Below are 15,000 nucleotides of genomic sequence, written 5' to 3'. Positions count from 1 at the left end.
TCTCAGCAACCTCAATGCAAATAGCTTGTAGAAAACACAGTGCACTTCCCTGTTGTTCTTCCTTTATTCTAGATACAGAAATAATTTACACAAAGGTCACTCAAGAGTTATTGGAACCTTATGGCAAACTATTTGATTGGTCTGTGAAAACTAAAATGATGGGACGGAGTAATTTAGAAGCTGCTCGTGTGCTTGTGGGGGAGCTTGAATTGCCATTTACAGCAGAAGAATTTCTTAAAATGTCAGGAGAAAAACTTTTGGAGCAGTTTCCAACGGCAGCTCTGTTACCTGGTGAGAATTTGTTGGTTGTTTAAACTTAAGCCTAAAGTAAGATAATGGTTATGTTAGGCTCGCTTTTTTTGTAATAAAGTTAGTGCTTCAAAATTCCCAGACCATGTGCTGTATATAGTAGCACTGAGCTTATGTTGGCACAACTTAAGGACGGTGCCTACTATGGTTATTGTGCATATTATGTTCTGCCCATCTCGAGATACTCGGATTTCCCATCGGGAATATTTATCAGTGATATTTCTGTGCAGTTCAAAACTATGCGGAGAAAACAGAACTTAGCAAGTTCTCTTGGTATCCAAATAGAAAGTTAGGGGTAACCATGCATTTTTCAGATATAATTAAGCTTCAATTTCTGTACCATTTGTCCAAAATTACAAGTGCCAGAGAAAATAGGCCGGGTCATTTGTTTTTCAACCGGAACAACCCGTTTTTCTGGCAAATGATACAGCACATTCCCATTTTCTTTTTCTAAGTACAGAACTTGCAGTACCATTTATCGAAACATTCTCACCGAAAATTTCATTCAAATGGTAAGCGCTCAAGGTGATCACTTTTTTCAGTGCTTTTAAAATGAATTTAAAAACTGAGCTGTCCCAGATTTGGATTTTTATTGTTCTTGTGGTGATATGATATCAGTCACTTGTTTGTTAGATACCATCAGCACTCAAAGATAAAATTTGTATCCCCATGTAGTCAGTTAAGATCCTGGAAGTAATTCAAAGTGACCAAGTTGGTAAAATTTTAGAAAACATAGGGAGATTTAATAAAAGTGTGTATTTGAGTTAAACTTTTCTTGTTTCAGGAGTAGAGAGGCTTGTCTATCACTTTCACAAACACAACGTCCCCTTCGCAGTTGCCACAGGTTCTGCATCCAAAGGATACAATGCTAAGATAACAAACCACAAGGACCTCTTTCAACTAATTTCACATGTGGTCACATCTGATGATCCTGAGCTGAAACACCCTAAACCTGCTCCTGATATATTCCTATTGGCTAGTCAGAGATTTTCTATGCCGCCCGCATCGCCTGATTATGTTCTTGTGTTTGAGGATGCACCAAATGGGGTCGCAGCTGCAAGTGCCGCTGGAATGAATGTTGTCATGGTACCCGACAAAAGGGTGGATCTTGCAAAATGTTCGCAGGCTGATTTAGTCTTGAACTCCCTTGAAGAATTTGATCCAGTTTCTTGGGGATTTCCTCCTTTTGAATAAAAAAAAATCAAATCTTTCTCAGTATTACTATTATAATTATAATTATTATTATTATTATTATTATTGTTATTATTATTATTACGCGCCTCGTCGGTTATCTATCACTTCATTTCCAGCGAGCCCTTGTTTAATAATTGTTTATTATTATTATTGTTGTTGTTGTTATTATTGTTATTATTATTATTATTAGTAGTATTATTACTATTACAATTTATTTTTCATAGTTCCTGAGCAGCCAAAGTGGAAAACATTTGCGTCCGTGACAATGTTTCAACAGCGATGTTTCCTAGTTTAGCCAGACTCTAACCTTGCAATACATATTTTGAAACATTCAAAATAATGAAAATGGGGATTTCGAAAGGCACAATTCAAGAGGGAAATCTCAAATCCAAATCAAGAACCGTGTTAAATTATTAATTAATTATTTAATTATTAGAGTTTTTCTCATTCATTCTGTCGCTATACAAGCAACCAAGTAATCACATCACACTGTGAACGACCGTATGCCTTAAATAATAATCCCCAACGACTTTGAAGGAAAATTAATCGTAATTAATGTGAAATGAAACAGCAGCCAAACAGATTCAAACTTGTAGCGACCAATAAAATCATCGAGTGATTCTACATGGGGCTTCAACGATACATTTTCTCACGGTACGATACACATCTCGATACATGTGCCACGATACGATACATATCTCGATACATCATGACATAAATAATTATGCAGAACGGGAAGACATTTTCCGAAGAACATCGTGTTTTGTTCGTGGGTTAGCAAGACTTTGTCAGCTGACAATTAAAGCAATGTACGCATCTTGAAAAATACATGGGTCAAATGGTAGTGTTAGTTATCTGCGATCTCTGTACGTGTGAGATCAGAAGCTATACGAAGCAAGGGTGGAACTTTCTTACCCCTGTGTTTAATAACTAGCGACAAAAGGGTTATTTTTGCGTAAGGAGTCATTAAAGACAGTGATTTCTGAATGTTGATGAATAATAATAATGTCGCGATATGTTGCTTAAATATCGATGTTCGTATTGTGGCAAAAATTATCGCGATTCACCGGTGCACCGGTGTATCGTTGCAGCCCTAATTCTACGATGTGTTTGCCGATGTCTTGAAGGTTAATAATCTGTTTAAAACCAGGTGTTCCTTCTTGCAACACTTTTGGAGAAGTGGACTTGACGAATGGCTTTGCTATCATCCTGTACATCAGTGGGAGTACTGAGCCCATCAAGGAAATTTTGAGTAACCACAAGGAAAACTCTGTTTGTAAGAACAAATCAATGATACAATGACATGGGATACTCCTGCATTATCACCACCAACTGGCTATACTATCGATGTGAAAATTTAGTTTGAACGCCTAATTTAATCCAGTTAAGGGTCAATTGTAAGTAACCAAGTTTGTGCAAATGTTATGGTCCAAGCCTACACTACACAATACCGGACAGCTCTTTCGCCTGAACAGCTTAACAAATCGAATGTGGTTCAGCGTTGGCTGCGTTATTATCGACAACTTTATTCGTCATCACAGTGGTCAAAATGTTGTGGACTCCGAAGGCGCAGGTTACTTGGGGGGGGTCATACTTCAGGTCCTTACTCTCTCTTCCCTGCTCCTCTACTCAGAGTCTTCGAGATCTCTTCTTCAACTATCACCTTCTCCTTCAAAGCAACCTGAAGCATCCACTCTTTTGTCTCTGTAAGGTAGCCATGTAAGGATTCCATAGTAAACTACTTTGACCTGGCGTTGAATTTGGGGTCCCTCAGGGTTCTATACTAAGAATATTCATCTTCAATCTACCTCCAAGAATTTGCCCAATACCCTGGTTTCAGTATTCAGACGAATCCACGTTTTCTCTTCATTCCATGGTCTGTAGTTTAGATGATTCTACGACCAAATTGAACAGTGCTGTAACTCGTCTGGGAACATGCTCTGCTGACCCTAACTTAGCGTTAAGTGCTTCGAAGACGAAATGGATGCTTCTATCTACAAAGCAATTGCGTAAAGAAGCCTGAAAAATTCAGGACGTCAACGGAGTTTGAACCCGTGACCTTGCGATACCGGTGCGATGCTCTAACCAACTGAGCTATGAAGCCACTGACGTTGAGAGCTGGTCATTTGTGCGTTCCAATGTTCCCGTAAGGAATGAATCGACGATGAAATGATATATGAAATGGATCATATATGAACTGCGGATATGAAATCAAGTGAAGCTATGACCCTCGCATTTCATATCCGCAGTTCATATATGAGCCATTTCAGATATCATTTCATCGTTGATTCATTCCTCACGGGAACATTGGAACCCACAAATGACCAGCTCCCAACGTCAGTGGCTTCATATTCTGGGATAGCGTTCCATAATTGAGAAAAATACATACTTAATTGACCGCTCCCCATAGGGGCTTTTCAGGGCCAATGAAACAATCAACGAAACAACCGAACCACAACAGCTGTTAAGAATCCCAACTGGCCGGAGGCAAACCAGTTGGCTATTTACAAGTGCAGCTGGGAAGTTGAACCAGGGACTACCAGGATCAAATTCAACGAGTGGTCAGAGCGGGTCTTGAACTCGGGATCTCCGGATCTCAAGGCAAGCGCCCTAACCACTGGGCCACGCTGCACTTGAGGTGCTGCAGTAGAGCTATGTTGTGTGTACGGTCCTCTTTCTATCTATTTCTAACTCTGACTGCAACCTTGAAAGTCCGGGCGATATTCAACGTGCCCGAGAGCACTGACCTCTGCATCTTTCGCAGTACGTCTGTGCTTCTGCCTCCCACGAGCTTGCGCATCGTGACATCCAGCTCCCGTGACCACCCCCCGAGGGCATCCATTATGATGTTATATTGCTTCACCTCGTAGCCTGGGAACTGCTGTCTCAGTTCCCAGCGAAGGGGTCCGTACTTAAGGGTCTTCTCCTCATCCTTTCTTTGTCGATTGTTAACCCACCGGCAACTCATTTCCAGAGCCTGTCACAACTCTCTTGCACTTATGATTTACAGTACGTGCATCCACCCTACTGCATCTGACCTCTTGTTGACGTATATAGGGACATCCCAATAAGCTTTAACGTTCTCTGACACATACACAGGCTTGGGCTTGTCGGGTGAGTACCAGGGTGGCATCTCGTCTATAACTCCCTCATCGTACAACAGCTCGTCAAACAGCACCTTCAGCGCTGCGTCGTGTCTAGAGAGATACTTGCTCTGGGCCAACGCACTACATCCTGGCGTGATATGAGCCACGCTCTCTGGGGCCTTGCCGCATAATCTGCACCTCACCTCACCTCACCTTCCGCGCTTGTGTGGGTCTCCTGACTCATGTATACTCGGCGTTGGTAAGAGCTGCTCGTATAGCTCAACGAGTCCAGCGATTGTGTGTGATGGGCAGTTCTTCCACTCTGTGAGCCACCAGAAACACCCGTCCGCACTCAAACTCTCATCCTGCAGCCTGGTAGTCACTAGACGCCCTTGCCATTGTTGGTATCTGACCTCATCCTCTAACTTCTCGTTTTGGCACTTCCGCACCTGCGTCTTGATCTTTTGAGCATGTTCCAAATCCAACTGCAACCCAAATTCCTCCGTGCACTTAGCCGTTTAATTTAAAAATGGACTTACGCCTCTTCCTCGCCGCTTGCTCTTCAAACTCCCTTACCATTCCCAGTGCGGGGTCTTCGTTACCATGGAGTCTGACTGCACCCTTGATTTTCATGGCTTTGTACTCCATTTCAACAGAGCGCAGTCCCCGCCCTCCTTTACATCTTGGCAGATGCAACAATGCATTCGAACTACATGGGTGTCTACCCCCACTCTCGACAACAATTTTGCGCGCTTCCCTATCTATCTGCTTAAGTGCCATCACTGGTCACGTTCAGAGACGTCAAATAGTCTCGCAAAACTGCTTGACAATCTGCAAAGTATACTAGACACTTCTTTAATTATGCTCTGACGCTCTAAACTTGGCCTGCTTTCGATAGGAACGGATTTTTATCAGAGCATTCAAAAACACGTCCCACACTACTAGCCGCCACATTATTATTATTATTATTATTATTATTATTATTATTATTATTATTATTATTATTATTATTATTATTATTGAAGTTTTAAGTGCAGATAGCCGGGCACTAGTGTCCTAATAGTTAGGGTCTGCAAAGCAAAGCAAAGCGGATCTAAGATGAAATTTCGGTTGACGATGAGAGGGCAAATCGTCGTATTCCTAGAACTTTCTCCCAGGAAGAAGTTGATGGAAGGGGATAGCTCTTACCACTTCGACGAAGCTGCTCCCCTATCGGTTCTGCTTGCAGGTGTTTGAACCGAACTCCGATTCGGCTCCGTTTGATAGCGCCGTGTTCACAACTTCAAAGAAGCAGCACCAATATTCTAGTCCGGCAAATAAATTAAAGCCCCCAAAATAAACGCTTTCTATATCGCCAAGATAACATCTGTTCTTAAGAGCTGGAGAATAAAACCCCTAAACAATCTCAAAGTCAACAGATTTATGAATAAATCATTGGGACAAAAACAGTTATTGACTCGAAATATCAACACGGTAATTATGTCAAGGAAAAAGCTATACAATGCTTCCATTTACTTCTTTGTGGGTTTTATGAAGTATATAACCTCTTTAAATTAAATTAGTCTCGCTATTCTTTCGAGTTCATCTCACCGAATTTCTAAGCGAAATCTTTTGTTCCGGGAGATGGAGTTTAATTTGTGTACAACTTGCGAATTGGTGTTCAAGAGCTTCAACATCGTTAAGAGTTGACAATTTTTTTCTATTCCTGAGTTTAGCTGACTGCTTCTGTTACTCCAAGTCATGGATTCAAAAACAGGGAGGGGAGGGCGGAGAGCATTTGTTTCACCGAAGATCCTAGTCCCGGACTCTGCCTCTGCTCGGATGCTCCAAATGTTTCTCCAGGCATACCCGGTTTTCGACTCTGTTTTTCAATCTCGTCGAGAAACATTATTAGATTCGATTAAGAAACTCCAGACTTGAAACTGAATGCGCGGGACACGTTTACTGATTTCAGTAAACGGTCTCTCATTCTCCTAACTCGAACTTTAAATTACTAAATATTATGTTTGGTTTACATATCAAATGTTCTACAGCCTACTACGGCTTGATGTCGGCTTCGTAATCTCTTAAATGTGAATTGTGCCCGGATTTGTTAAATCCCACGTGCTCCATTAAGAGCTCCTTTTCTGAAAGTCGCATGATCTTTTCGGGACAAATCTTTCATAGAGGAAAACGCTAAATATTTGCAAAGTCTTATAGGCTTGAAGTGCTTTGGATTAGAAAATTAAAGTTTTGGAGCTTTCAAAAGAGAGTAATTGTTTCAGCCCGTGTTTCAGTAGCAAATGGGATTTTAAATGGTATAGTATCCCGGTTTAAGCATTTTTCTTTTTTCGAATGACATTTGCCCTGGAAAGATCTGGGAACGCATTTCCTTTAGTTGCATTCATGTTAAGCACTGGTGAAAAAGTGATTGATTTCAGTTTTTACGTTAAATTGTCCTTGCTTGTATTCATCATGTGATAAATAAGTGTAGCCTTCCACAAAGCTTTCAATTGATTCACGTTTGCCGGGAATGTGGAAGACCTACCTTTCCCAGTGCAATATTAGCCGCCGTCCACGATCGGATGTCTCGTCAGGTTTTCTAGAATACTCAAATTAAGTGGGTTTTCTATGGCAGCACTATTTTATATTGATCGAGTTAGATAGTTTACGAAAAGAGTTAAAACATAAATAGATCAGTTAAGTAATTTACAGTTCTAGTTCTTTAGTTCTGTTATGCTGGTGTTTTTTAATGCGAAAAAAAGGTTATTCCGAAGGTAAACCTGCATGCGTGGTTTTGAAGGCTTTTATCTTCAATAAAGCTCGTTAAAATTATTCTCTGCTTCTCGCAAACGGAAGCATCAAGCATGCGTGAGTTTGACCCAAACACGTGGTTTGCAGAAAATCGAATTTAATTATGTCAGCCCGAAAAAGAATTAGAACTTGTAGGAGATGAAATTTCGTCAACAAACTGCTATTTTTTAAGGAAATGTACAAAAGAAACAAGAACAAATGCTAAGAAATTAAAAGTAAATCGAGGATTCCTCGCCGGAGGAGAGATTCAGCTGTTTGCGAAACAAAATCGAAGCGACATTTTTCGTTTCCGGGTAACAAGTTTGAAACTTAACACTATTTAACTGTTTAGAAAGCACGTGAGGTACTTCATTCGCAGGTGTTTAGTAGCCCACTCTGCCATTTCAAGCTCTGAGTCTTCATTGTCTGCGCAACCCCATCAAATTCTCGCTCATTTACTTTCCTCTATAAGAGACAGAGTTCGATTCGTGGCGTCCTTTGTTTCCAGCATTAGTGATAATGTGCGACTCGACAAACATTTCTTGTTAGTCTTTTAACGGCTGTTTGTCGGTCGATTTTGATGGACAGTCGAAGATTTATACTCTTTTGTGTTTTAAGAAGCGTTTTGTAACTCTGATGCGGGCTAGATTTCGAATTCTGACAGATCTCATTCACGCCAAACAATAGCGGAAGCTTATTATCCAATTTACAGTGAAAAATGTTTGTTCTACAATTATCCCAAATCTTAAGCCTTAGCTTTTTCTAAAGTCAAAAAATACATCTCAAACATCAAGTTAAAAAGTATTCGGAACTTTTCGTCAAATAAATATAAGAAGCAAACGTTTTTCATGTTAAAGAACCCTAAATATAATGAATCAGATAACGCTTCTGGATGACAAAAATTAATGAACTGGCGACGGTCATCACTTTGGTGATGCTTGCAAATTTCGTGACGGGGCGGTTTATTGAGACGCATGTGTGTATATTGTTCTTGAGGTGCAAAATCTGGCGCTGAAATGGAAAGAGCGGTGACATTGGCACTCTGCAAACAGCGTGTTTTCAGCAAACTTTAAGTAGATAAGACAATATGCCAACAATTAAGGATGTTGTAGTTAAATAGATCTGTTGAGCTAGCGATCAAGAACGATCAACTTCATAGTCTTAGTGATTTCAATTTGGAGTATTTGAGCTTGAATTCGGGCATTCAGAGATAAGAGCTTCATTCTAAGATTGGTGTTGCTTCATCTGATCCCAAGATTGTCGAAATCAGTAGTCTGTCCTTTGCCAGTTGACAGGTTCACTGATGACTGAGTCTAATTCGTCGATGTGGTGATAGTATATCGAATTATGCCGGTGCCTTTTCTCTAGTCCAATACCAAACTATGTCTTATACTTCGAAACAATTTACGTTAATAGCGATAGGTAGAAGTGCTTATTTTCAGTGGCGAAATGTGATCTGAATTTGGGCGTATAAGCAGTGGGAGAATGAAAATCGAAGATCGTTTAGAGAGATTGAGAAAAAGGCCCCTTTACAATCAAACCGATGATAAACTTTCATTAGTATAGTTAATTTTAAAATTTCTTCTAATTTGCTTTCCTCTTTTTCGTAAGAATGGTGGCTCAGTTTGAGTGTACGTGAGCGGTTAGAGAAAACTGCCAATGGACACCTTTGTGAAAAATACCATAGACACCTTTTGAGAGCAAAGCGGAGAAAACGTGCGAAGATATCCTACGACGACACCTGATTTTTGACTCCAGGATACAACTAGAAGCACCTACACGCAGGTGTACTGTTTAGCAGTAGTAAAACTTTGATTTTAGGCTTTGTTTTGACTCGTGGCCCGTTTTAATAAACCTTAAGCCCGTCAGCCCAAAGGTGCGGCCCTCCATGGCAATGAAGCTCTTCAGCATTGGCCAGTTAGCATGTGGCATCTGATAAACTTGGGACAAACGTTTGTAATCTAACTCTTCACTAAGGTTGCAAAATATTCATCTAGCTGTGCTGTAAAACTGAGCTTATCACACCGAGGAAAATAAGTATTAACTTAAGCCTATTGTTCTTGAAAAAGGAGAAAATTCTTGATTAGCCACGCTAAGAAAATATTTATTGTTTCCACAAATATAGTTTATTAACACAGTTTCTCGCTGCCTTTTACACGAACACGTGAAACGTGTTTATGGTAGCACTCCCTTTGGTCCCAAAAATCATCATTTCATAAACAGTGAGTCCCATTTCCCAGCTTGTTTTTTTTGTTCCTTTTGGCTACGCTGTCAGCTTTCCAACAAGAAATGTCAGAAAGAGGTTTTTTTTAAAATAAACACATGAGATCCATTAAAGACATTTTAGTCTAAGCGGGAAATTATTTATTTTTCTAAAGGTGGATATTTATTTCGTAAAAAAAAGCTTTTTGCTTTGACTAAGGTGTCGCTCAGTTGTAGCCCTGCTGCCGTTCATGATTTTCAAATAGAGAGCAAGTAATGAATGCTAATTTAATGGAACAAACAAAAGACTACTTTATTAAAACGATGCTCGTAGTTACGAAACCAAGGTACAAAAAATGTCATATTTTCTTCTGAAACACTCAGAAAATGGATCGCTTTGTATATTTTCGAAATCGCACCCGTTTTGTGTCCAACGAATTCAGGTGCTCAGTCGTTCTATTGCGAGGGTAATATAAATTACATCGCTATTCATCCTTACTGTATTCAAAATAATGGGCTATTTTGTCAAGACCTGTCATCGCTTTTCCTGTTTGTCAGCCATGTTAAGTGACCATTTGTGAAAACGCTTCTCCTTAGATCTGCCGATTGAAGATGAAATAGGCTTCTGTACTCTTGTTTCTCTACCCATGTGAACGTTAATGAACTATATGCCCTTATCTAAGTGTGTTCGTCTTGAATATAAGAAAATGATGGTACAATTTTCTTTCTTCCTTTAAACTGATCGGCTGTAAGATGACCCTTGTCCGAGGTTACAAAATTCTATACACCTTTTTGCAGTCAATAAATTCTTTCGTGTTTGTCACCTTAACCAATCTTGACGTCTCCTTCTACAAACTGCCCGGCTTGCCTACGAAAGTATTCTTGTCCACCGTTGACGGGGTTGGTACAATGTCTCGAGCGCCAGAGTGTGTTGCTGCACAAATTACGAGATAATTGTTAAACTCATAACTTATTAAGTACACGTGGATTGTAGCTTTTTGTGAATCACATAATTAGCAGTCAAAAGGAGAGCCCCATTAATCAGATCGTATATCTCTTACTTGTGGTCAACCCACGACACCGCTCTGGCCATATTAAACCGGGCCAAACAATCAGCATCTCTCATTTGCAAAGAGTCTAAAATGGATATGCAAAAACCCTTTTATGAGGACATGTGGCTCATTGAGATTGCGTTTATTAAATCAGTAAAGCTTATCCACTCAAATGCTTGTCTGCTAACAGACCAGGGATGTCCCCGAACTACTTTCTACACGGCTGCATCTGTCCTCTGTATGGTGAGCCATATGTTTATCTTTTAAGGTCACCTACACCCTGCCCTCAGATTTTTTGAAGAGATATTTTGCACATGGACTAAGGAGAGTGATCTTTTTTTCAATCCATGCATAAGTGATTGTTTATTGTTATACAGTTGTGATCGGGTAATGCAGATGTGCTCAGGTTAATGTTTTTCCCTCGTGCAGAAAATCGATGGGTGCAGAATTATCTACATCCCGTCCTAAACTCGAACACGGTTTCTCTTTCCTTTTTTTTTTTTTTTTTTGCATATGTTAACAACTTACTTCAATTTTTATGATCACACAGGGTTAATCATGGAAGATTTTCTCGACAAGGCTCATTTGAAGAGCATTTCATTATTTCCATTCACATTTCCGTATTGTCATTTCAAAAATTGGCACAAACTCCTTGTCAAGGCGGTCATTGTTTGGTGCAGATTTTTTACGTTCTCTCTAAATATTTGTCCATTTTGTTCATTGTCTGTGACAAAGAACTTCTGTGCTTCATAAATTCGACAGCAAAACATCCTCGCGACCAAGCCAAGTCTCTTGAATTTTATGCGACAGAAAGAATGAGTATGTCCAAGGTTTTTTATCTTTTTAATTGGCTTGAATAGTTGAAAAAACGAAAGCCGTCGTTTTAAGACGGCTTGTCGCCTAGCAAGCCGGCTGTGTCCCCCTTCCAAATCAGTTTCTTTAAGCTTGCTCAACCTCACCAGTTTTCAGAAAACCATTCTTTTATCACTTGTGAAGCACTCGTACAACTCGACTTAAGATCCAACTGAGAACAAAAACGATGCTTGCTGTGTTGCATAACGCATGCGCAACACGTGTCTCTGGACTTTCGAAACACGGGAGGAAATTTCCGATCAAAAAGGCATGTTAAATCAGGATTTCTTTCTATCAATGCAACGAAGAAAAACGAAACTACACAAGATAAACCAAAGAAGATTTTTGTCAAGAAACTATATAAAAATAAAGAAATCGGGTTTTACCAATAAACGCGTCTTTTACAATGTACGAGGGTCGTAAGTTTCTTTTTTGTCAAACGGAATTTGAAGTTCTTCGGATTTTACACAGAAATCCCCACACATGAAATGCAAAAGATAAACAATTTCCTTTCCAGTTTATTGTATTATTTTCTTCACATTAGCAACAAACGCAGAGTTTGTTTTGAGCAGATGATCTGATAAGGATCGATAAACATCTTATAACATATGAAAAAAAACTACAGTTTCAACACTGAGCAGCCTTATTTGAGTTCGATCATACACTTGCAAGCGCTTTGTTAATGCCTTTTATGCAGATAACGAGCTGGTATTCACAACCACGGTATATTGCGCGTCTTATTGTTTTCGCAGGCTTTAAAAGAACGCAACTTAAGACCTCGCCGTGTCATTTAAAGGCGCTGTCAACAGAGTTCCACTTCGAGCTTTACAGTGGAGAGTCCCCAAAAAAATACACGTAGCTTCCCAGTTGCAAGGTAAAAAAATTTCAGCTTTGAAAATGTCTAAAAAATTAATTACTTCGTAGTAAAATAACATCTTCGACAAAGTTAATTTTTAATTTTCCGCTTGATGGTAATTGGAGTTTTAAAATCTATGTCAAACTGTGACTGTTTTCGTGTCTTAAGAAGGTTTGACTTTTTTAATTAGAGTTTTTTTTTCGAAAAAAAGTTAAGCGTTCTTGTTTTTTATTCTTCATGATGAGTACAAGCTATCTTAATGGCTATATGTGAAATGTGCTTACAAACTACACGCGTTTGATTTTGTTACAATCTTGATTGCCAAGCCCACGCTAAACCTGAAACCATCTGAGACGGCGTGTCTAGAATTTTTGTGTTATTTGTTGAGATCGATTTTCAAAGGGTCCAAATCTCCAAAAAAAAAACCACACACTCAAACTATTGTCCTTCGTTAACACGTGAAATCATTTTCCTTCTTAGCTCCTATATGCGACGAAAACATTATTTCATTAAGACAGTCGCTGTACGATTTAAAGATTTTTTAAAAATAGTTCTTAGTTGAGTTTACCCGGCCTTTTATCTCGTGGAATGACTAAATTCAAATTAGGCGATTGATATTATGCCTTCGTCAAAATGAGATTGAATTTTCCACCGTTCTTTGACATATGCACTTCAGCTCTTAATAAAATATCACGAAGAAGACAACAAAAGGATTGAAAATCTCAAAGGAAACGTTTTAAAAGATGCGCTCAAATTGGAGTCTGCGGTAACGGAAACATTTCTGGACTGGACTTGACGACTGCGACGAACTCAAATACTTATTTATTCTGGCTCCCTCAAACTATTATTATTAAGCTCTCCCGCAAATTCTTTTGTTCGGCTTAATATATTTTTCAAAAGAGCTCTACAAGTTTAACTTGCCAAGATGTGATTTCCTCGAATGTATACTAACACCGGCTAATTAAACTGCTATCGGGTTTTCAAAAATTTCTCTTTGTTATTTTACTTTATACACCTTCAATAAGTAATCAACTGGCGTTTGTCAGCTTTTCCTAACATGACTCCAAAATTGAGAATAATTTCTGTTTACTGAAAACGGGATTCTCGGTCTGTGTTAACAAACTTCCAATGATATAAAATAGAATAGATTAAAACAATCATTTTGAATTAACCCTCGCAATCGTCAACGGCTGTTATGGAATTGCTTTAACTTAATAACTGTGACTTTTAAATACATGAACGTTTGTTTTTGTCTATGCAGAATTGCTTTCACACAGGCAACAAATGTAGTTTATTTGAAAGAGCGGTCTAATTCAGTTCACTAATTGCTCATTTTATGTCACAACAATTTTTATACGGAAACTTTTTTTTTCATGTTATCGCTCTTAATCATTAATCCCAAAGCTTTTGTCTCCACAATGCACAAAGTACAAAACCATTGGTTAATTATAAAGTTCTTATTATCTAAAAACCGCAACGCAAATAGGTCATCCGATCAAGAAGTATTTTTGCAAAAGCGTTAATTTTGAGTAAATCATCTTTCCTCTTTCGTTTAACTAGATTTAAACTTCTCTTCAACAGCAAAACCTTGCAGAGAAGATGGTCAGTCAAGTTGTATTTCGCCCACCAGAGCAAGAAAAAACCTTCATCAATGTATCTCAGACGGAAGAGCAATGTCATCCATGGATATTTCCCGAAGACGCTCCGAAGAATAGCGAAGAGCCCCGAAAGCACGTCGGCAGACGACCGAAAGTAACTGTTCCCGCACCAGTAAAGCGCTATCGACAACTTCGACGGAATGCTAGGGAACGAGAGAGACAAGGACGCTTAAATAACGCGTTTGATGTGCTTCGGAGTGTTATTCCTGAATATTTATCCGGAAAGGGACCTGAAGGAAAGTTGACTCAAATCGAGACACTTCGGCTAGCTACTCATTACATAAGCGCTCTTTCAGAAATGCTTGACGACGAAGACACTAAGACAATGAAAGACTACTGTGGTTGCGGTTATTTTAGAGAAAATGAGAACTTCTCATTAAGTGATTTCAGCTGTCTGGCGGACATTTAATCTACCTCTTCGCTTCGGAACTCGAAAAGAGAAAAAAGATCGAAATGCAAGGCCGCATTTCTTCCGAAAGAGCTCGGGGTTTTTTCGGGTCTTTTTCGGATGTCGAGAATTTCCGGCTATAGTCTAGGAGGTCTGCGAACGTAAAAAGAATGGGACAAGTTTACCTTCTTGTCTAGAAATAACTTTTAAAAGATCAACATTTTACTCGTGCTAATAGTCTATATTCATAGGGTTGGCCATTTTCACAATGCAACAAATTTCTTCCAAAAGATATCTACTTTTTCAGTAGATAATAAAGAGAATATTAATCAGTATTGTTTTTTATAGTACAGCGAAGAAAACATACCGTACGTGATTTAACATTACATCTGTAGTTTATCCAAAATGGAAAATATTTTTATCGTGTAGAGAACCAATAATGAATAAACTTATGAGAAATTAGTGTGAACACAAAGAAATTTTGAGGAGCGACCAATCATGAAAAGTCCATAGTACTGCCATTCACTTACGAGAGGGTGTGAATGAGGATAACCGACTAGCGACAAAGGTCTAGAAAATATTACTGACTACCGACAAAACGAGGAAAAAATTACCGACTAGCTACAAAAAA

General features: G+C 39.1%; 1 protein-coding gene and 1 long non-coding RNA gene across 2 annotated transcripts in view; both read left to right on the top strand.

Annotated features, from left to right (window-relative positions):
- LOC138029887 (pseudouridine-5'-phosphatase-like) overlaps positions 1 to 2,125 on the top strand; it is a 4,377-nt gene extending 2,252 nt beyond the window's left edge. Inside the window, exons 2-3 of the mRNA XM_068877735.1 lie at positions 73 to 291; positions 1,094 to 2,125. Coding sequence (XP_068733836.1) covers positions 73 to 291; positions 1,094 to 1,503 — 629 coding nt within the window. The 3' untranslated portion in view covers positions 1,504 to 2,125. The remainder of the gene's footprint in view (positions 1 to 72; positions 292 to 1,093) is intronic.
- A 10,036-nt stretch (positions 2,126 to 12,161) lies between these two features.
- Positions 12,162 to 14,848, top strand: LOC138029896 (uncharacterized). The gene is made up of 2 exons (XR_011127957.1): positions 12,162 to 12,341; positions 13,905 to 14,848. It is a non-coding gene; the product is annotated as an uncharacterized lncRNA (long non-coding RNA).
- Positions 14,849 to 15,000: the final 152 nt, after the last annotated feature.

This window comes from Montipora capricornis, chromosome 13, assembly GCF_036669925.1.
Source record: "Montipora capricornis isolate CH-2021 chromosome 13, ASM3666992v2, whole genome shotgun sequence".
In the NCBI taxonomy this organism is placed as follows: domain Eukaryota; kingdom Metazoa; phylum Cnidaria; class Anthozoa; order Scleractinia; family Acroporidae; genus Montipora; species Montipora capricornis.
The sequence above is the reverse complement of the archived record's forward strand: the minus strand, read 5'-3'. Positions and strand labels throughout refer to the sequence as shown.